At 38.4% G+C, this 23,611-nt stretch overlaps 1 protein-coding gene across 2 annotated transcripts in view; it reads left to right on the top strand.

Moving 5' to 3' along the window:
- BMPR1A (bone morphogenetic protein receptor type 1A) overlaps positions 1-23,433 on the top strand; it is a 70,683-nt gene extending 47,250 nt beyond the window's left edge. For both annotated transcript variants that reach the window (XM_072339433.1, XM_072339434.1), the window contains 11 exons: positions 1,798-1,993; positions 8,784-8,946; positions 9,945-10,047; positions 11,471-11,570; positions 13,354-13,453; positions 14,244-14,388; positions 15,059-15,251; positions 15,624-15,921; positions 16,703-16,878; positions 17,661-17,791; positions 18,893-23,433. In XM_072339433.1, coding sequence (XP_072195534.1) covers positions 1,927-1,993; positions 8,784-8,946; positions 9,945-10,047; positions 11,471-11,570; positions 13,354-13,453; positions 14,244-14,388; positions 15,059-15,251; positions 15,624-15,921; positions 16,703-16,878; positions 17,661-17,791; positions 18,893-19,018 — 1,602 coding nt within the window. In that variant the 5' untranslated portion in view covers positions 1,798-1,926 and the 3' untranslated portion in view covers positions 19,019-23,433. The remainder of the gene's footprint in view (positions 1-1,797; positions 1,994-8,783; positions 8,947-9,944; positions 10,048-11,470; positions 11,571-13,353; positions 13,454-14,243; positions 14,389-15,058; positions 15,252-15,623; positions 15,922-16,702; positions 16,879-17,660; positions 17,792-18,892) is intronic.
- The last annotated feature ends 178 nt before the right edge of the window (positions 23,434-23,611 follow it).

Below are 23,611 nucleotides of genomic sequence, written 5' to 3'. Positions count from 1 at the left end.
ATGTGGCAGTTGTATCAGAGTTATCGGAGTGCAAGGAAATGTTGAGAATGAAATTGTGTCTGTCAGTTTCCTTTTCTGAGAACAATAAAGGCTTCTGAAGAACTATTTAGCTCAGAAACTGAAATGAAAAATAGGATCAGCTCAAAGGATGAGTGAGAAATGTCTAAAATCTCCTCTGGTAGTGTGGCAGAAAAGCTCTGTTAGGTTTTACTGTGATGATTGAGAAGACTGCCTCAACCTGCCTATGCTGGGCTTTTGATGCTTGTTTGTTGCTTTCATAGTCTGGGCATCAGAATAGGACGTACTCACTGAGTTTCTGTTGTGGCATTTCATTCTAAATCTCTGATATTTCATCAGTGTGGCTTAAGCTTCCCTACCAAGCCCTGAAATGTTGTCATTGTGGGTACAGCAAGATTTGTAGTGCCTATCTGCCTGTGCCTTGAACCAACTGAGTTGGACTGAGGCTGGCAGCAGCAGCAAGGTAATTGTAGCGGCTACATGAAGACACAGTGCATATATTTTAGGGGAACGGAAGGAAGCTGCAGTCCTGCAGTGTTTTAGTTAGCATTTTTGAGATATTGTTTTAAATGGTGATAAGCATTCTTGAGTTACAATGGATATAGTCATTGGGAATTAGGAAGAAAGATAAGTTCTATATGTCATTTTGTTACATGTACTTTGATGTACATTCTTATACGTGGTGAAAATTGAAATACTAAAGGGAGGAGATGCATGTTGGTTGTAAGCTGAGAGCAGTATGTTCTGTTGCGCCTTGAGAGGCGGTGGCTGTTGAAGCTCATTGCTCTGGGTCCGTTAGCAAGGCATGCTGCTATTAATGCAGCACGAGGGCGATGCCGCCTGCCTTCCCAAACATCCCGCCCCGCACTGCGGCTGCTCTGAGCCCTGCAGCTCAAGGCCTTGCTGCTGCCTGCACCGCAGCGCTTTGTTGCTTCATTAGAGAGAAGTCAGAGATGTGTGAAAAGTAGGGCACGGGTCGGAGGCTGCGTGCCCCTTCCCGCCTCAATTGAAGTGACAGACACCTCCCGGTTCTGCCGCTAATTTCCCTCCATGGTGAATGCCTCTGAAGCACTAATTAAAATGAAAAGTTCCTGGGTCTTACGGCAGACAGATTGAGTTATTTCTGGTGGAAGCGGCCACCAGCAGTAATTGCAGCACAAATGCGAGGGTCTGCATTCATGAGCAGCGCCGGGCTGACAGGGGTCAGGGGGTCAGGCCCGCCGAAACAAGAGGCCGCACAAAGGCGGATTTGGGGTTCTCTTCTTTCTCCTACAAAATCGCCTTTGTTTCTCTGCACTGTTTTGGTGTTCGAGCCACTCTCGAGTCTTTTCAGGCCTAATTACGCTTCCTTTTTTAATCGCTGTATAAAGTTCATTAAGCAGAATGTGGTCACAACTACTACACTTTAAAAAATGAAGTAGTATTTGACCACTGCAGTCTGAAAAATTCACTTGTTACTCGATTTACTCTTACATGTTGATCTGTTAAATGGTACCTGTATGGGAACCAAGAATGTAGGATGGCAGCTGGTGAGTTAACGAACCTAAACATTTTGATACGGCCATTAAAAGTGCCGTGGGTCTGGTTCTTAGCAAAAACTTATGTTTTAGAAAACCCTATCACTAATATTTTTAGTTGCTGATCTTAATAAACATCCGTCATTTTAATTTTGTTTTGCAGAGGCCTAGTTATGTTCAATGTGATGGAGGATCTTGAAAATTTTTTCCTTGTTTCAGAAATGCAAGTAGTGACTGAATGCTGTGTTACTGTATCTTTCAGGAAACGAAGTTGGGAAAGTTACAAAATCATCCTAGCAGTCTTGTATTAGGCTTCATCAAACAGACTGAGCTTAACGGTTGTCACGCAGAAGGGCCACTTGCCTTGCAGAGGAAGGATTAAAAGCGAACGATGACTCGACTGAGAGTTTGTGAGCGATTGCTTGGAGCCTACCTGCTTCTCGTTCTCCATGTTCAAGGTAATTATATGCAAGCTGAAAAAAGCTTTTTCATCTGTAACTGAGGAATGTGTGCATTCCATTGTTTGTTGTTGTTTTGCTATGTGTTTTTCTGTGAGCTCTGTGCAAATATCAAGGACCATTCTTTTGCAAGCAGGTTGGTATGTTGGCCTGATGTGCTCACCATTTGTGCTCACTCAGTTGGATGAGGTGAGGCTGCATAGTGTTCCTGATAGCCTTGTTTTTGGTTAGTGAAGTATTTGTGAGTCTGTTGTCTATCTGATCATGAATTATCAAAAACTTCTGGAGATACGGTTATCACTAGGACTTCTATTGCCCTCTTGAATTAGGTTAAATTACAAAGAACATCACTGGGAACCAACCGATGTGCCTGTCCTCTTGTTGAGACTTTATTCAGATCTGAAGCTTGTGACTTTTATGATTATAAATTTTAATATTATAGTAACTATCGAGACTACAACTAGTTAGGAGGGAAAAAAATAGACTGGCTGTACGCTGTTCTGATGGATGGATGAAAATCCCATTCTTGTTAGTTACAGTGCTATCAGTGTAGTAATCTTAATTTTTATCTGCCAACTGCCCTAGCTGCTAACCTGCATGGGGAGAAGTGCTTTTAGAGATTGCCAGGCTTTTCCAAGCAATAAATATAAATGATATTTTCAAATGAGCAGTGGATGTGTATAATGCTGCCTGTGCCGATTGCAGCTTTGGTGCGGCGAGGGGCAGCTGGGCAAGGCTGTGACACAAAAGTGGCTTCTTCGAATTGACTGGGGAGGAGCTGGTCAGCTACACCATGTCTTAAAATAATGATGAATGCTTCTGTTGAGAGTGAATTATCTGTCAGCATACTGCAGTACTGTTCCACTTGCTTGTTCACAGCTAAAGTTTTATGGAACACAAATCCTCCCTCTGGATATGTGCAAAACTTTGTCAGAAGTATTTAAGGCTAAAGTTCCTGTGCATGCACACGCTTTGGGGCTGAGGAGGAGCGAGGGGCTTGATTTGAAGCTTCGCAATTGTAGAGAATACTTAGAAAGCGAATACTTAGAGGTCAAAGGCAATAAACTATCTTGAATCCAGCATTCTCACATCATGATCCTTAGCCTGGGAGAGCAAAATCTTTAATACCAGTCCCTCATCCTGTTGTTAATGTGCAATTTTTTAATTAACAAGAATTTATTGAATCTGTTTAGGCAGAAATAGCCTAGATTGCGTGTAGTTGAAGTTTAGAGTACAGATTCATGTGTATTTACAAATAACTCCAAGATAATTAGGTTTGTTCCTGCTAGAAAGCTCAGTAAAGGAAACTTTAGAGAGAAATCAGAAAAAATAAATAAATCTATGCTGAATGCAGTCAAGCATAGAACAGGCTGCCAAAGAAGTTGTGCCTTACCTGTCCTTAGAGCTGTTCAAACCTTGATTGGAATGACTTCAGGCAACCATGTCTAACTTCCAAGTTGGACCAGCTTTGACCAGGGACCTCTGAAAGGTCTATTCCACTCTGGATTATTCTTAGATATAGTAATATGTCATAGAGCTTGTTCTGTCAGCATTTTACTTTAAAACAATAGTAACTGGACGAACAGATTTGTTCTCTTTCATATCTCCCTAGCTACAAATAGAAATGATATAAATACAGAGATTGCAAATTGACTTAAAATTCAACTACGTTCTTTCCGATAACGCTTGAATGAATACCTTCTAATGTGTACTATAATAATATTAAGTTGTAATACTCTGTATTCTAAAAAAATCTGCTTCTGAAGAAGGAATCACTCCTAAGAATCTCCCTTTAGTTTCATATCGATATGGAGCAAGTTCTGAAAGCCTTGGGAAAATTGAGCTAGCCGAAATGTTGCTGCTTTGATGCGAATTGCCTGCAGGCTTGTCTTCAAACACATGAAATGTATTGAAGGGGGTGGGGGCGGGGGGATTAAAAAAAAGAAGAAGAAAAAAAGAAAAGGAAAAAAGAAAAAAGGCCCCCACAAAGAACTTGTTGGATTCTTGGAGAAGTCTGGTTTAGGGCAATGTGGAAAAAATAAGCTGATAGTTACCAAGTATTATCTTAAGAATGTAGACTGCATCTTCTTTTTAGCTTGTGGAGCACTGCCCTGATTGCAAAATGATCCAAAATGGATGTGAGTAGCAGATGACTAAATTTAATAGGCTTCATTAAAAAACAAAAAATAAAGGCACAAATCATTTCTGTGTTTCTTTTCTCATTGTGGAAGGTCTTTACAGTATCATCATAGATGTAATTTACTCTGCAATTACTTTACATGGACAACCACCTGCTTTTGCTCATCTAAGGCGAGAATTCGTCACCTTCAACTGCAATTAAGAACCCTAGTAAATGAGCTATTTGCCTTACTGCTAGTGCAGGTTTTAAGTTCATAGAACCACTTTTGCTTCAGAGTGGCATTCCTTATTTTATACAATACCCTGATGAGCAGAACTGATGGAAGTATGCAGTGGACTGTTTAAATAGCTTCAGGTATACTTAGACATGTTCTAAATTTTAACCTTTGATATAAGCTGACATTATGATGTAAGATACTAGATACATGATTCATCACGTTTATGTATGTTCCTCAGACACACTGCAGAACACAATATTAGATTAAAAAAATATCTCTTTTATTTAATATACTGGAAAAGAGAGTACTCTGCAGAAGTGACTGTTCTGGGAAGGAAGTAGGACTAGAGATTGGGTGTCGCTGCATTAAACTCTGTGCTGTACCTCGTGGGGCAGCTAGAGGGTGGTAGTGAAAGGTTTTAAACAAGCAGACTGGGAACATGCTGAGATTTTGTTGTTGTTGTTATTTGTTTTGTTGTCCTTGTTTGTTTTTTTATTTAAGGGACAGTTCTGCTAGGTGGAGCTGCCTATAACGTGCCTGGCCTTCAGAGATCACAGGCTTGATATATTTATTAATAATTTTAAAAAGGCAGCACTATAGAGACTTGAAGGTTAAAAATGTCAGAATGCAGAGCTCGTAGATGTATTTATGATACGTTAATTTTCTGTGACTGTGTTTTTAATGCAAAGTACTGCTATTTTGTTCAATCTGTACCAGTTAGAGCAAGGTTTGTATACAGTACATCTTGGAAACTTCTCATCTCTGGAATGGTGACAGGCCCTGCTGTAGTGAATGATTTGTGGTGTTTGTATCCTGCAGCAAGAAAAAGTCATCTAAAATTGCTGCATACAAATTTCAAAGTATCTCCTTTTTTTGTAAGGAAGACCTATCTAATGTAAGAAGTATTTGGAGTACTGTATTTCTGTTAAGATAAATCCCCTTTAATGATAACTTATTTTGGACTGAAAGTGTTGTCATGTATAACGTCCATACAAACCAGAGGGAAGTGATACCATTATGAGTTCATCAGAAGACTGCTGAGTGACTTGAGTGGACTGCCTGGATTTGTGCAAAGCACTGGACATTGGTCTGCATGACGTTCTGGTCATCAAAATGCAGAAAAATGGATTTGATGGATGGACTGCTCTCTGCATAAGGAATTGGCTGGATGGCTGCACTTAGACTTGTGGTCAATGGCTCCGTGTCCAAGTGGAGATCAGTGACAAGTGATGTTCCTCAGGGGTTGGTGTTGGGAGCAGTGCTATTTAACATCTGCGTAGGCAACGTGGACAGTGGGACCAAGTGCACCCTCAGCAGGTCTGCAGATAACACCAAGCTGAGTGTCATCCTGGACTGCCTCAAGAGAAGTGTGACCAGCTGGTTAAGGGAGGTGATTTTGGCCCTTTACTCTGTTCTCATGAGACCCCACGTGGAGTACTGTATCCAGTTCTGGAGGCCCCCAACTCAGTAAGGATATGAGGTTGTTGGAGCAGGTACAGAGGGGGGCCGTGAAGATGATCAGAGGGCTGGAGCACCTCCTGTACAAGGACATGCTGAGAGAGCTGGGGCTCTTCAGCCTGGAGCAGAGAAGGCTCCAAGGAGACCTTATAGTGGCCTTCCAGTACCTGAAAGGGGCCTGCAGGGAAGATGGAAAGGACTTTTTACAAGGAGAGGTAGCAACAGGATGAAGGGAAATGGTTTTAAAGTAGAAGAGGGTAGATTTAAACTAGAAATTATGAAGAAGTTCTTTACAGTGAGGGTGGTGAGACACTGGAACAGGTTGCCTGGTGAGGTTGTGAATGCCCCTTCCCTGGAAGCATTTAAAGCCAGGCTGGATGGGAGTTTGAGCAACACAATCTAGAGGGTGGTGTCCCTGCCTATAGCAGGGGAGTTGGAGCTAGTGATCTTAAATGTCCCTTCCAACCCAAACCATTCTATGATTGTCTGTGTTCTGTAGCTACTAGTTCTTGCATTACAGCTTGATTTGTGGAGGTAGAGAGGATGTAGCTGAATATGAAATTACAGGCATAATTTTGGTTGAAATAAACGCATTACATATGAAGCAATGTGGCGATGGTATGGAGGAAATGGTAAGCTGTTGACTTGAAGTTTCATTAGCTTCTCTGTGGTTGTGTGAGAATGTTTGAGCTCACCAGCGCTGACATTTGGCTCTGGCTGCAGCCTTCCAACCAGTTCCTTATCTACTGAATAGTCCACCCTTCAAATCCATTTCCCTCCAGTTTAGAGATAAGGATGTTGTTGGGTGACCATGTCAAAGGCCATGTAGAAATCCAGGTAGATGACATCAATTGCCTTCTGTTTGTCCACCGTTGCAATCTTTCTATTATAGAAAGCCACTGGATTAGTCAGGAAGGGCCTTCTCTTGGTGAAGCTGTGCTGGCTGTCCTGAATCATCAAGACACCCCTTGTGTGCCTTAGCATGTCTTTCAGGAGGATCTGTTCCATGATCTTCCTAGGCACAGAAGTGAGGCTCACTGACCTGTAGTTCCCCGAGTCCTCCTTCCTCCCTTTCTTGTATATGGGAGTGATGTTTTGCTTTTTTCACGAATATTGCTATATAAATCACCTGAAAGAATTAAGAGGAAAAATGTCTTTCATTTTAGTTTTTACCTATAAAAGACTGATATACTCTAGTCTTCCTGCAGTGTTAGTTTAGGAAAAATGATACTGCTTGAAAAATGCCAAATAGGGCTTAAAATTTAGGTGGCACCTTTGCACTGGCAGGGAAAATGAAAACTGTCCTTCAGTAATTTATAGGTATTTCTGTCAAAAAGTTCTGGGGAATTATATGGATTATGTTAGCCTGAACCTATTACAAATTGCTGTTTCATATTCTGTTTGTTCTCGTAAGAGCTGGGAGTAGCCCCACTTTAGGGGGCTTGATATCTTCTAACAAATTGAAACAATGCATTTAATGTTCAGAGGAGGAAGATGGATGAATGTCTGTGAGATGTAGGTCGTAAAGAATTCAGACTTCAAACATGTGGAATTTCCCTGAAGATATGAAGGTTTTTGCAACATTAACTGTTTAGTTCCTAAATTAAGGAAATATATCTTGGGAGTCAAACAAAATAAGAAGGAAAATTAATCACAGAATGGCCCGGGTTGGAGGGGACCTCAAGGATCATGAAGCTCCAACCCCCCTGCCTTGCAGGGCCAGCAAACTTCCACATATACTAGATCAGGTTGCCCAGAGCCCCATCCAACCTGGCCTTGTACACTTCCAGGGATGGGGCAAGATATAATTCCTCCAAAATCTGTTCTATTCCTAGATAAATTGGAAGCTTTCGTTGTGACTGGTGTTTTTGAGAGGTGCTGAGGTACCTCTTCAGCAGTTGCTGAATTATAACCGATTGTTGTAAAAGCTTCCATCAGTCCAAACTGGCTTCTCTTTTCTATTGCACAGTAAGCATCTGACAGAGATTGGATGTATATTTGGTCAGTGCAGGTGGATCTGCTCACAGTCCTCATGGCTTTGGCTCACACTTTGAGGACTTAAAATACCAAGAATACTGTTGGGTAGCACATAGAAAACATTTTTATCTTGGTTACATTACACGTAATAGAGCTGCAGGAAACAGAAGATCCATCTCCCATAGTGGTCACAAAGGATGTTCCAAATGAGGCACTTAATGCTCCAGATTATTTTTTTTCTGAATGTTCTTCCCTCAGAAGACAGATGGTATTTTTCTTATGAATTCCTACATTCAGAAAAGCACTTTAATAAGATGAGGTAGAATAAATGACGCTCAGGTCTACTAATGCCAAGAAACTGATGGCTACTTGGGAACATTATTTAGCCCTATTTTTCTTCTCTGAAAGCTTATTTGTGAGAACGTTCATGTCATTTATGGAAATTTAATTTGCAAACAAGATTCACCTTAGCTCTGTTTTGAAGTACTAATGCATGCAGAGATCAAAAAAACCCAAGAGATTCTGGAGTTATTAGTGCTCTTCTATGAGACTGTGAATCCATAAAAAATGACTTCAGTTCAGAGAATTACAAAATTGCATATTAAGTACGTTTGGTCATGCATAAAATTACGCTGTTGTGGTTACCCAGCAGCCAGCCTCCTGGCTTTCTGAGCACAGGAATGAGAAAGGCTTTCTTCAGAAAATTCTTACCAGCCTTGCATCACTACTTTGCTGCCCCACCTCCAAAAGGATAAATATCCTGTTTATATCGATTATGGCTGGGAGATTTGGTACTAAAGAACAAAATACGAGCTGGATATTTCTAGAGTAGAATGTTTGACTCAAAGTTCTGTCGTTCTCAGGGTAGTTCTAATATCTTGTATTTATTTGATAATAAAAAAGGTTTTTGTTATAGTAAATTTTTCTTTGGAATTCTTTAGCAGTTCTCAGAGTTGCAGAAATACATATTCTTTCATTTTTATTGTTTAAATGTCCAGGACAAAATCTAGACAGTATGCTTCATGGCACAGGAATGAAGACAAATCCTGACCAAAAGAAACAAGCAAATGGGGTAACACTCGCTCCAGAAGACACCTTACCATTTCTTAAGTGCTACTGCTCAGGACATTGTCCGGATGATGCTATTAACAACACGTGCATGTAAGTATTGTACATGGGACAAAAGGGGCTCTTTGAGGCTTTTTGCTCACGAGTGCATGAAGTATCTCTAGTGTGCTGGTTCAGGCTCTGTCAAATGATTTGGTTGTAGCGGAATAGAAACTCAACTGTACTGTGAAAAGCTGAGAGTTAAAATCCTCTGTGCACTGCTTTCACTAGAACCATTTGCAACCAGTCATTTTGCCCCAGCAACTGCTTTGAAGAACTGAGTTTTTAAGTGACCTGTAGCATTTTAGAACCAGGTGAACATAAAATGTAAACCAGATTTGACTGTATGCCTGCTTATAGTCAAATATTTCTTCATGTAGGCAGTAAAAAAAAATAGTTTGTGTTACGTGTCCATTTACTGAATATTTTTCATGTTGTATTTTAGGTGTAGATGTGAGTGAAGGAAAAAGGTGGGCTTCAGAAAAGTCTCTGAGCATAGGAACAATTAGGTAGCTTTAACTTGGATAGGCACAGGTGTCTTACAAGAATTACTGTCTGCCCCCTTAAGATGTTTTTACTTTTATGTCTTTAAATATTCCTTGCTTCTTGTCTTCTGTTTCTTCATTCACCTATCCACGTTTAAGGAAACATGGGAACTCTTCCTTAAGAGCTGATCTAAAGATAGATAATAAAAAGTATTACTCTTTCTAATGTAATTTGACTGTTTACAATATCAAGAGCCTCTAATGCTGTTGCTTGGCATATTAAGTAGCTCTTATGGGTCCAACCTTAACCGTGTGTTTTGAAACATAAATCCACATAGTATTTTACAAATATAGTTCTGCCCTTAGAAGATGTTCATAGATCACTGGGGTTTGTCGTTTCTAAATTCCCTTCCTGCTTTTCTTTGGCATTTTATCGCCCTCTACTGTCTAAAGTCAGTATAGGCCTTCATTTGTTTTTTCCTTCCATCTACATTGACTGATGGCAACTAATGCTGCATATCAAACAGCGAACAGGCTGGTAAAACATACCTAATCTGTTTGTTCCAGAACTAATGGGCATTGCTTTGCTATCATTGAGGAAGATGAACATGGGGAACCAACGCTTGCTTCTGGATGCATGAAGTATGAAGGTTCAGACTTCCAGTGTAAGGTAAAAAGGAGACACTGTTAAAACTGGAAATATCCGTGGAGTTTATTTAGGGAAAATGCATAATTAATACGAATCTCTTTAATTTGACTGCAGTCATAAAGTTTTGCATGTTGCTGCTTCACTGAGAATGAGATTCTTTATGGTTTTTGAGCAAAGTTTGGAGTAAAATCCAGGCTCTTTAGCGCTCTGTGCAAGTAGTTCCAATTCAGTGACAAAAGGAACAGAGGGCAACAGCCTTTTACTTTTGTCAGCTGTTTCTTAAGTTGAAGAAGCAACTTCACAGTAAAACTGATTGATCCAGGGAGTTTGTTATAGTTTGTGATTTCTTGATAGTCTGAATTTGTAACTTGTTCTCTTCAGCCCATTTGAATGGAGAATACTAACCTTAAGCATCTATGTCCACAGGTTACAAGAGCTCCCTTAAAGTTAGATGAACGTGCACACAGTTGAGCAAACGTGTATATTTTTTCTTTTAGATATGTAACTATTTTTGTTTTCAGAGAGATTATTTATAAGGAATTGCATGTAACTTGTTTTGTTTTGAACTGCTGTGTTTAAGTAGAGTGATGCCTATAGAACTCCTTATCTGTTATAGAAATAGGAACTGAAAATGTAGCTAACAGTGCAGGGATTCGTTTAGAAGAAAGGGATACAGCATTAGCTGAGCAACTGCATTTTTCTTTTTCCTTTGTCACCTTCTTTATGTTAAACAAAGCTTATAGAGATAATCACCAGCTGTATTACGCTTTTTCATTATTTTTTTATCTTATTTTATTTTATTTCGTGGGGTTTCTTTGCCAAAATGCTATCTCTGTTTTTGAGTACTCAGAAGATCATGTTTGGAAGCACTATAGACTTTAGTTACAGAGATGAATGTTTAACATTACTGCACATCAGACCTGAGGTATCACGATGACCTCCTGAAGTTGTTCTTGTGCTTATATTATTGTCTTATCTTCAGATTTAGATTCCATCTTTTATATATTGCTTTGAAAATGTTTTTGAAGCAAGTAGTGCTGCTGTGATGAATGCTATTGAAACTTCCAAGGCAGGTGGCTTTTCTGTCATAAGAGTAATATTTATTTAATATATATTGACTGCTTTTGGCCAACCTTAAGAATTTTACAGTACATGGAATAGGCAGTTAAGCTGCAAGTATCTACTCTTATGCTGTAACATGAAAAAGAAGTAATATGTTTTGATAATTTTTGCACCCAAAGAAATTAGATGGTACTTACCTTCCACTGTGAAGGTCTAATGCATTAAATGGTGAAATTGGGGCTTTTTTGGTATTTTTTGTTTGTTTGTGTTTAAAATTAAAATGACCTAAACTTATGTTTTTGCTGAGTTGTGTCAGTAGGATTCCCAGTGTTTGTCCTCGCTGGTCACTTCAGAATCTGTTTTTCCAATTTTCCTTCAACAGGATTCACCAAAAGCACAATTACGTCGGACCATTGAGTGCTGTCGGACTGACTTCTGCAATCAGGATTTACAGCCGACATTACCACCGCTTGATAGTACAGGTAAACAGCTCCTAAGTGTTCACATTGCTGCTGATGTTGTGTGTGTCCTCTACTTCTTGATCAACAGGTGAAAACAAGCAGAAAATATAATGACAGTATGGCAGTGGTATGTTTTTTAAGTCATTTTGATTTGAAGCTCTATATTACTCTTCATACTTTATTTCTAGCTTTCTGCTGTTTCGAAGTTAAGTTTGTTTCTCCATAGTCATGGTATTTTTACTCTTAGCCTGTTCGCTTATCTATCTTCATCTGCATGTGATCTTCTGATCTCTTTATTTACATCGAGATTCCACCGAGCTTTCTCTTCTCTAGACTGAACAGTCCCAACTCCCTCAGCCTTTATTTGTAGGAGAGGTGCTCCAGTCTCTTCAGCATCTTTGTAGCCCGTTGCTGGACTCTCTCTGTTATGTCCATGATACCTCTCTTGTGGACTTGGAGCCCAAAACTGCACTCCGGTGCTGAACAGAGGACAAGGGATGCCTCTCTTGGCTTATTGGCAATGCTCTGCCTAAAGCAGATGAGGATACAGGTAGCCTTATTTGTGGCAAGGGCACATTGCAGGCTCATGAATACAACTTTTTTTTCCCACATTTGCAGTAATCTATCATTCAAACTGTTTTCCTGTCTCTCAGAGTCACAGAATGTCACAAATTGGAAGGGACTTTGAAAGATCATCTAGTCCCATGCCCCTGCTGTAGCAGGATCTCCTAGGTTAGGTCGCACAGGAGCATGTCCAGGCGGGTTTTGAATGTCTCCAGAGAAAGAGACTCCTCAACCCCTCTGGGCAGCCTATTCCTAGTGTTCTGTCACGCTTACTGTGAAGGTATTTTTTTTTCCATATTTATGTGTAACCTCCTGTGTTCCAGCCTTCACCCATTGCCCCTCATCCTATCTCTGGGGCCTTTTTCCATAAACAAAAAGACCCTCGTGGAGGCCTTTTTGTTTATGTAACCTGATGATGATTAATGACAGTAATCTACTATTTCCTCAAAGCTTTTATGACCTGTTTTTTACACCTAAAATATTCAGTCAGTATATGGACTGCAATTGCTCTGTGTGGGGTTTATTTTTTTAAAATAAATTCACCTCATATTGATGGAGAAATGAATCTTATGCTCTTGTAGATTCATCACTTCCTTCTTTGTCAACCAGCTACTTTTACCTCCATTTTTAAGACTGAGAAAGCACGTGAATTCTAAGGAATACTGAACACCTTAAAACTTGTCTAAATTCTTTATTCTCTTATATATAACCTTGCATCCTAGATTCTACTTCAATGGTTTTCCATTTAAATGAATTTATATTATGTGTTGTCATCTCTAAGAAGTGTTTCCATTAGGGTATAGCAGTGTAGATGCCTAAAACATGTTTAATAGCAATGGGAAGTTCTCAGAGACTAGTAGGCTCTCAGTAATAGCATGCCAGCAACTAATGTTTTGACAGTTGTCAGTTCAGAATTTACATAAGGGTCCCTGCGTGTATTGACCTGCATATTTTATAAGTAAACCAGTCCTATTACAAAATTGGCTTCTATTGAGATCCTATGATACCGAGATACTTTATTTCATTAAGTTCCATGAGTGTTATAAATGATCCTTCAGCTTAGATTTCAGCCAGTAGCTTTTCTTCAAGCTTACTTGACTTGGAAGCTTAATCTTACAAATAAAAATTAAAAAAAAAAATCCAACAATGTTATTGTGGATACATGTGCAATTCTGAAGTATTCAGTAGGTGAGAAGATAAATTCTGAATAAGCTAATAAACTATTTTGTTTTTTTAATAGATGGACTTTTTGATGGCAGCATTCGTTGGATGGCAGTCTTAATTTCTATGGCGGTCTGCATAATTGTCATGGTCATCTTATTTAGCTGCTTTTGTTACAAGTAAGTAAAGCACTTCATTTATTGGTAACATTTTTCATTTCTCAAATGAGTGTAAATAGAGTAGTTTGCATCGCTATGTAAAAATGCAATGTTCAGAACATAGAGTTGAGATTATTTTGATCCCTCATTCTGGGTGCCAAGTGATTGTTTAGTTTTATAAGCTATGTGTAACTTTATTATAGCACTCAGTTGAGAGGATTATATCAATTATCTATTTAAATCTTTGATCATTTTGTTGATTAAATTTGTTCTGAGACCTACCTTTGCATAATGCTTCTGCAAGCCTTAAATAACAAGGATATGTTGTCTGATTTTTCTGCTATTTTTAAATAATTTGCTGCCTGAGCTATGATAGTTCACACAAGTGCAGTTCAATGCCGCCTTCTGTCTGTTCCAGCTCTTAGATGGAAGTCAGCATCATTCTAGCAGGTTCAGCAGCAATGTACGTGTCAGCCCCATCTGACATGGTTCAAAGTTCAGTCTTTTCCTCTAAACCAAAAAGCAGTGGTAGTTTATACTGGTAACAGTGGCTTCAGGCTGAATTTGTAAAATGCTGATATTTCACCTGACAAACAATAAATTGGCCTGCCTCTGTGCATAATATGTGTTTTTATGTTAAAAAAAAGCCAAAACACCAAACCTCTGTAAATTGCATTTCTTGATGAAATTGTATTGTTAAATCTGCTTTTCTTATGTAAACTTGAAATGGCTTTTTTCCTAGTTCAGCTTACTACGTAACCTGAAGGAGCATTTTGAAGCTCAACTTCTCTTCTACTTTTACTATTTGCAGGCACTATTGTAAGTCAATGGCAAAGAGGCACTGTTATAATCGTGACCTGGAACAAGATGAAGCATTTATTCCAGCTGGGGAGTCATTAAAAGACCTAATTGACCAGTCGCAGAGTTCTGGCAGCGGCTCAGGACTACCATTGCTGGTAAACTATAAACCCAACATTTCCAACACTGAACTTGTGTCTGTTTACTATGAAGTTCAGCTTTGTACACAATGCCTAGAGCAAAACAGCTTATCCATTAATTATTGTTAATTGGCATTTCCTGTGAAAGATAAAAGAAAAACTGCAGAAGTATGGAAGTTCATACTTGAAGTGTAAAAGCAGATTACTTGTTAGGACATCTGTTGCTATCAGCAAAATAGAAGAAGATGGAAACTCATTGAATGGGTAACAAAGTATGCAACTGAATGAACTCCTTTTTTTTTTTCCTTAGCGTCTACTATCTGATAAATTGATTTGCTTTTTATTGGATAATAGCTTGCATTATTTGATTCAACGTCATGGTTAATACTTGTATGAGAACTGGTGAGTGAGAAGTGTATGATTCATAATCTAGAGTCAAATAGAACATATCTTACTTAAATAAGAAATTATTCTGATACATTTTTTGTTTGATATGTAGTTCTTCCTTAGGGAAAACAACAATAAGTTTGAAATGATAGTTGTAGAAAATAATACAGAACTAATTTTCCAATGAGCTGAAAATCCCAAGTGATGTAGTTTTGACAAGCCACTTGCCTAGGTGCCTTTGGTTAGTTGCCCAAATTTACTCTTCTCCCCCCCCCCCTTCTTTTTCTTTCATTTTCTACAGGTTCAGCGCACGATTGCCAAACAAATTCAGATGGTGAGGCAAGTTGGAAAGGGACGATATGGTGAAGTGTGGATGGGGAAATGGAGGGGTGAAAAAGTTGCAGTCAAAGTGTTTTTTACCACAGAAGAAGCCAGTTGGTTCCGAGAAACAGAGATTTACCAAACTGTTTTAATGCGTCATGAAAACATCCTTGGTAAGGAAACAGCATGGTGTTTGTTTGAGCTTAGGTTAGGGTGAAGGGTGAGGAGCTCTTACTGAACAGGTTGAGGAGTATGTGTTCTTATGTGAAATTATCTGACGGGTGCCTCTTAATGGATACTAATAGAATATTATACAAATAGTATTTCTTTATACTTTGGGTTGGAAATGTCTGTTATCTCTGTGTTCAAAGTCTGGAACGGGGACCTCATACAGGAGAAATCTGAGCTCTTGTGTTACCAGTGTTCAAAGGGGGAAAAGATAAATTGTGATACAGTCCAAGACGAGAAAACTGTAAGAATTGTTTGTTATTGCATAAAGAACTTCCATGCAAATAACTCATAACTTTGTTTTATGTATTTGGTAGGTTTTATAGCTGCAGATATTAAAGGCACTGGATCCTGGACACAGCTTTACTTGATTACAGATTATCATGAAAACGGATCGCTATATGATTTTCTGAAGTGCACTACGCTAGATAACAGGGCTCTCCTCAAGCTGGCATACTCTGCTGCATGTGGTCTGTGCCATCTACACACAGAAATCTATGGGACGCAAGGCAAGCCTGCTATTGCACACAGGGACCTGAAGAGTAAAAACATTTTGATAAAGAAGAATGGGACGTGCTGTATCGCTGACTTGGGTCTCGCAGTGAAGTTTAACAGGTAGATAAGCAAATCTTCTGTAATAGGAAAAAAATAATTGTGTTCTTTCAATGCACCAGATAGCCAGTTTAAAAGGAGACACTCTTTCGTTTGGTTGCATGTTTTCAGGGTGTTTGTTTTTTTCTTTGTTGGTTTGTTTTGAGATGAAAATGCAATTAATCCTTGGAATACTGTTAAGCATCAAGGTGAAAACAGGTTAAGAAGCGAACAAGGAAGAAAGCCCTCATTTGTGGAAAGCATAGCAATAATTTTGTGGAGGACAGGAAGAAAATGAATTTGTTACTCAAAACTGACTTTTCATGCTAACTGATATTATCTGGTTTAGTTATAAATTACCTCACAGAACATCTGAACAGTGTGAAAGGATTTGAAGCTAAGTGGTGAAAAGAATACTGTAGGAGTAGTACTGAAAATACTTTTCAATGGCACAAGCTCAGTGAAGCTGAAGACAAATATTACACTGGAGCATGCAAGAAAGCATATAAGTCTTTATGAGTAGTTTTCATTTGAGTTGTTGCCAAGTATATGCATCGTTATAGGGGGTCTTAATTTTGATTGTTTCCAATGCAGTAAATGACTAACTTCCATACAGGATCATTTTGCCATATTAGGTTTTTCAGTGGTACAGTATATTCTAAGTAATATCGAGAAGGAAATACCTGAAAGAAAAGAATTTGTAAGTGGGAGCTTTGCAGTGTCGTGCTTGCATTCCTACACATGCAGTTTCATACCATGTCTTGTAACAGTCAGCAGTTACTAACTTGTTATTGCTTTCCTGCAGTGACACAAATGAAGTTGATGTTCCCTTGAATACCAGAGTGGGAACAAAACGTTACATGGCTCCAGAGGTCCTAGATGAAAGCCTGAATAAAAACCATTTTCAACCATACATCATGGCTGACATATACAGTTTTGGGCTGATAATTTGGGAAATGGCTCGACGCTGTGTCACAGGAGGTAAACTTCTGTATATTCTGTATAGGATCTACCAGGACCTTTTTCTCTCTTTTAACACTGCAGACTTTACTTGAAAATAATGAAGGGAAATAATCAAGCAGTCCTGTTATGAACAGGCTTTCCTTCTTTTAGAGCAGTAGTGATTATCTGTCCAGCATATGGGCTGAAAACCACTGACGCTAAATCTTTTAGACTGTTATAATTAAGAAGCTTAGGGTTGTTTTTTGTTTCCTCTACTTGCTGAAAAAGCAAAGTGCCGGCTCTTGGGGAGGTGGTGGAATACAGATGTACTGTTAATGCAGTTTTTAAAATGTAATTGCTGAGGTATTCTGGTACAATTTATTGCATTTGTTTTCTTACTCAATGTTTTAGATATTCTTGTGACTCCTTCCTTTCCTTCTCAGTGTTCCATTGTGATATTACAGCTCATTTTCTGTTCTTCCAACTTTTGCTTTCTCCATGTTTCTTCGTAGCATAGATTGGAATAGAGAATAGAGTATGTCAAATTCTACACTAGCTATTTAAATCCAAGGGAATACAAGGAACAAGCAAAGCTTTTAAACTTAATATTCATAACTACCAGAGTTTACCTGTAAAAGATTACTGTTAGGAAGTTTTGTTTTCTTTTTATTGCTGTATAACAGTGTGTTGGGTTTGATTTGGCATAAAGCTGTTTGGTTTTGCTCCTGGTTAAGGAAATCAGGGTGTAGAGAGAGAGATGGATTTTTTTGTTGCTGTTGTTTTTTCTTAAATGATGTTTGTTCTTTCACAACTATCTTCAGGTATTGTTGAAGAGTATCAGTTGCCATACTATGACATGGTGCCAAATGATCCGTCTTATGAGGACATGAGGGAAGTGGTGTGTGTCAAACGTCTGCGCCCAGTAGTATCTAACAGATGGAACAGTGATGAAGTGAGTATGCTGAAAGCAAGCATGAACTCAATTTGTTCATGAGCAGAGAAGGGTATTTTAGTGTTGAAATGTGAAGACGTTGTAGAAGGAGACTACCGTCAGACATCTGGGTATTTTAAACTGCACAGCAACAGTAGGACAAAGATCTGTTTGAAATAAACTCAAAATTCCCTATTTTTGTGATAATTTTTTGGTAATCTGGGAATAAGACACCCTAAAATAACATCCAAGTGTATGAGTACAGCTCCAAATGATATCTTATATTTAGATAATGGAGTTTTGGGGGGAGTTTTAACTGAAGCTAAAACAAATGAATTGTTTGTTGTTGTTTCTTTTTACTTGTTTTTAATGTGTATTGCCTATGGATTTGTGATATTAAGTATTTTATGGAATAGAAAGCAATTTGATTGCCCTTATTTTGAGCAGCATATTCAGAGTTCAACATGACCATTTTGTTTTACTCTGGAAGGTTATTAGTAGGATCTTTTCTTGTGAAGGGCTTGTTGTGATAGGTCTGTTTACTTTTTGTTTCTCATTTTAAAAGATGTTGTTTTTATGCCGTGATGTAACTGGAATGGTAAACAAGAATGTGTTTTTATGGGGTCACAGCTTGAACGCAGTAAATAAGGCTTCACTGTTTCATATACAAGGCCACACATGCTCTACCCTTTTTTCCCGGAGTCTTAGAGTTCTTTTAGGAATTCCCACTTTTCTCCTTTGTATTTTTTGATGGCAGGAAAAGCTTCTGTCACTTAACTAGTTTTCTGCGAGAATTATCTACAGTTTCTCTGTTGTATGTATGGATTTTTTTTTTTCTGCTTATTAATGTCATTTATGTACTGACATCCTTGAGTTATAACAACAAATTGTGGCAAAGCATCTGTGAAACTAAAGAAATGCTTCAGTTAGTTTCAACAATTCTAGTGCTAGGCAGTGGAGGTTAGGAGAAAGATCTCCATTAACAGTTATGCTGAAAAAATGTGTAAGTTACTGATATTTGGGCTCAAGAGTTTCCTTCTTTGAGCATGACATAACTGAAATTATGCACCACTCGGATCTATCTGTTGTTACAATGCTGTTCCTTTGTTTCTTATTTAACAGTGCTTAAGAGCAATATTAAAATTAATGTCTGAATGCTGGGCTCACAATCCTGCTTCGAGACTCACTGCCTTGAGGATCAAGAAGACTCTCGCCAAGATGGTGGAATCACAAGATGTCAAGATTTGACAAAGTAATTTGACATTGGAGAGTAAAGCTGGACTCCTAGAACTTTTCACTCAAACGTGGGTGAGACCTATGTGGAAAGAGGAAATAACTGAGATTCGGTGTATTTTCTCACCACACCTCTACAGGCTGCTAATCATATCTTTCAGTACTTCATAGACTGTGATACTGAGAGACTCTCTACACTACGTGCTATGTATATGGACAGCCTTGATAAAATATGCATTTGGTTTTGGTATTAGCTGCGTTGAGACTTCAGTCATACTTAGTGAGTCTCCAGTGAAACTCTGGGTACTGAATTGAATGTTTCGATTACAGTGCTTTCTGTGAAAGCCTAACAAGCTATATGGATTCAACAGAGATGGAGAATATAAGCTTTGTATTTGCCTTCTACCTGATAAAACCTAGCCAATCCATACCGAGTTTTTGTGAAACAGCCTGTAGGTTATGAATCTGTTTGTGATGTTACTCAGTTAAACAGTTCCTTAACGCCTTTGTGTGTGCCAGAATTATTTTGCTGCCATTTGGAATTCAAATGAACAAAGTTTTATTGTCAGGGCTCTATTTTGTGGCTTCACAATCAGAGATCTGCTACAGAATTGAATCCTTGCCATTAAGTTATCCTTGAAAAGTCACAGTTTTATTTCTTTTTTCGTTTTGATCACAAGGAGAACTGCTAAAATGTGAACCATTTACAAATTAAGGAATGCCTACCTTGTCTGTATAGCGCTTGAAACAATGTTCTTAGAGGCACAGACTGCCTTGGTCATCTCTCTTACAGCAGAGTGGGCTCCATAATTTGATGAAATTCGGTACATTTTTCACGGTGCCATGTGCAACTAGCATTTTGACTGCAGGGTACTTCATATCTTAACAAGGAGACCTTTGTTGTGTTTAGCCTTCCTGCTTTATTGGAATTCACTGGTAGAGGTGCCTGTCCTCCTAACTTTTTTCTGTACAGGAGGGAAATAATCAGCTGAAGAAGCATGCTTTCCCACTGTTTGGCAAAACTAGACAGAAGATAAGTTTTGACAGACTTGAGAACCAGTCTAATTTAAAGACACAAGAGCAAGAGATTAGAGAATACAGTAAGGGTTAGAATCTGGAGAATGGAGTATGTGAACTATTGAAGATAAGATTCACAGCGTACGGAAGATATTGAGCTGTGTTGCTCTGATGTAAATGCAGGAGGTTATGTCTGTGGGCCACTTAGTGGACAGCTGTGAAATTACAGAGTTGAGGAAAGGTAAACCATTGGGTTTTTCAAGTTCTAGTCAGCCATGTTTGGGAGGAACGACATAGAAGGATATTTTGTGAAGATGTAACAAATGACTGGAGTTGCAGAATTTGGTCCTGTCGTGCCAGCTGGTCGGTATGCACAAGAAACTGCAGTTCCCTCCTTTTCTCCTCCCATCCAGATGAGTTGGTTAAAAACCAGAACCCCTCTGTGAGGTTACAGTAAGGCAGAATTACTAGATTAATAACTCCTTTGACACTTCCAAGTAGAAGTCAGGAAACAGTACCGTAAAGTTGAAGCTTCAAGTCCATGAATCGTCAGAAGAATGAAAACACAGTATTTGCAACCATTGAACCTGTTTGCTAATTTAAGTGCCTATAACTTTGTACTGTAAATCTTGTTCTAGATAACTTTAAAAAGGGAAGTTATTTATACAGTGTGTTTGTGCTTTATTAAGAAAAAAAAGTTAGTCATATGTACATGTGTATAATCAGATGCATTCACGCACACACACATATATGCCATAGTTGAGATTTGAAGAAGAAAAGGTAGGAATAACGTCAAATTAGAAGAAAATGTTAAAACTTCAGCTTGATTTATACCAGATTATCTGTTGTCTGAAGGTTTGTACATGGAGATCGGTTTGAAACGTGTTTAAATTTCCCTTAAATACAACTGGTAAAAAAAAAAAGTGTAATGCAGAACTAATGTGATTTGTGAACAACTCCAACCTCCTAACATGTTATCTTTTCATTCTAACTCTGTAGTTTGCATAATGTAAATGGTCAGGCAAATAGATAGCAGTATTTTTATTTTCTATGGTGATGTACAGACTTTATTTAATAGTGCTACATATTTTATAGATAACCAGCTATTTTGAGGGACATTTCTTCTTTTTTTTTTTTTTAATAAAGTCATTACTTTTGTTCAGTAATGCCTTTAAGTATTAATACGTGCTCTGGCTGAAAAGTTCATAGCTGCGTCAACTATGACTTTAATTTATTAGAGAATGGCAAAAGATAACGATATTGTGCCACAGAGCTCACGGGAAAGGGCTTTTTAAAACAAGGTTTCTCCGTCCACTGCCAAGAAATATGTGATGAGTTAGAAACTATTAGTCATGTGTCTTTGCACATCATTTTTGCACAGGTAGAGGGAAAATGTTTGGTATAAGCCAAAAAAAAAAAAAAAAAAAAAAAAAGAAAAGAAAAGAAAAAGATAAACTTTTTTGTTTGTTTGTTTGTTTTGGTTTTGCCTCTAGGATTTTTTTCAGCAAGGAAAAATGCTTATCTAGGGATCCTGCTAGCTTAGATTTCAGACCACAGAGATTAAGTTAAATTAACCCATCTAGGCTGTAATCAATTTCTCTCAAGCTTCAAGAAGCCATCGATGATGTATAAGCAAAACAAGGGAGTGAATTTCTGTAGTTTCTAATTATCCACCTGTTTTCTGCTGTATAGGCATTAGCAAAGTAATAAGATGGTGGTTTTTGGTAGACATCTTAAGACCTGAATTGATTTATACGTTCATTTAGACAAAGACGAGAATGGACTGCTGCAAAGATCTTTGATGTTTGGGAGACAGAAATCCTTGATCCTGAAGATTAACCTGTGTTTTTCAGCACTTCATTTACCAGGTCCGTGCTGAAACGTGTGATGCATATGTAGCTTTCCCTGTCATCAGGATGAGCTGACGGATCTTTAGTAATCCTTGATTCTCTGATATTCTAATAACACCATTCCTAAAGGTCCTGGTTGCATAAAGCACTTCAACATGTATCTACCTTCCATGTCGAGTAATTGACTGGAGCTTAAGTATGTCTACACTGATATGCTCAGCTCCAAGCCAACCCATTAGTTACTACATAATGAAACGTACTCTTAAGCTAAGTTTTTGCTTTATGCGGTACTGTAGAATTCAGTAGCCTTTAAGGATAGAATGGATACTTGGGTTTGTCTGTATGCACCGGAGTATCATTTTATCTCATCATCTAAAAGAAGTCCCCCAAGCCTGGAAAATGTATTTTATATATACACGCAGTTATAAACACCAATAAAGTCAGAAATGTGGAATGCATGAGTGCATGTTGGGAGCATGAAAACTGTGCCTTGGGATTTCTTAAACCCTTTCTTTTATTAATTAAGCCTATTCCTTGTGATTTCAGTTGTTGGGAAAATAATTTGAGTAACGCACGTAGTTACTGCTGTTAAAATTACTTGCAAATTCCACAGGAAATACGGTGCTCCTATTGCCAAGTGTAGGCTTGTATTCTGAGTTTTGCTCGGGAAAAGGATACGTTTCCCAAAACGCTTCACTTTTTCCTGATTATTTTCTCGAATCCATCCTGAAGTATCGAATGAAATGTAAAATGAATGTGTTGTTACCTCTGTTGTGGTCTCGAATGACGTTTTAGACCTTGATCTGAATGACCATTTGAATGTGCTTTTAAAACGAACCATTTGCATACGTTTTGTCTACCCTATCCTTATAGATTGTGTTGCAACAACCTGAAATGTTGGAGAAGCAAACATAGTTTAAAAAGCCCTGTTTGACTATAGCAGACCTTTCAGAAGGGAAGTTAAGCTCATCTTCCGTCAGCTGTTGGGATGCTACACTACTTCATCATTCTTTAGACAGCGCCTCTGAAATCAGTCGATTTCAGCCCACAGTCTTTGTTCTGAACAGTGAGTGATGTCTGAAAACAGCTGGCAGTGTTGTATGATGCAGTGCTTTATGGAGCCCTGGCGTGTTAGCTTTGCTTGGTGCAGCAGAGGCGGAGCACACGTTACTTCTAACTTGAGAACAAACCCCGTGCAATTGTTGCTTTGTCATATTTCACCTTAGGTTGCAGTTACAAACACCCACACCGTGTACTGACGTTTGTGCTCCGACATGCCATGCCCAAAATGAAATGTATTATATTGTATACAAGAAGAATAAATACCATTGTAGCTAACTTAGAGAAGATGTAAATAAAAAATGAAAGAGTGGAACGAGGAAAATCGTCACACTCTTGTGTGTTATATGCCAGACGTGTAGAATAATCCTTTAAAAATGTAACACACTAATGTATTTTGTACAGCATCTGCTTTAAAAGGTGCCTTATTGAGTTTACCATGAATTGCTTGTTCTGTACACAGATTATGTCCAATGTATCATTTTTAAGTAAATAACCTTATTTTAGTACACATTAGTGATGTGTTTTGTTACTGTAAGGTTTTGTCTCGCAATGTACTGACTTGGAAATCATCATACTTTAACAAAATAATTTCTTTTTAATACCTCATACGTGGTGTTTTTCTTCCCCAGTCCTTGAATAAGTTCTGGATGGCAACTTTGATTGCTCAATGGACTTAAGA

The sequence above is a fragment of the Excalfactoria chinensis genome, chromosome 6 (genome assembly GCF_039878825.1).
Source record: "Excalfactoria chinensis isolate bCotChi1 chromosome 6, bCotChi1.hap2, whole genome shotgun sequence".
NCBI classification, from domain to species: domain Eukaryota; kingdom Metazoa; phylum Chordata; class Aves; order Galliformes; family Phasianidae; genus Excalfactoria; species Excalfactoria chinensis.
This window is presented reverse-complemented; position numbering and strand designations above follow the sequence as displayed.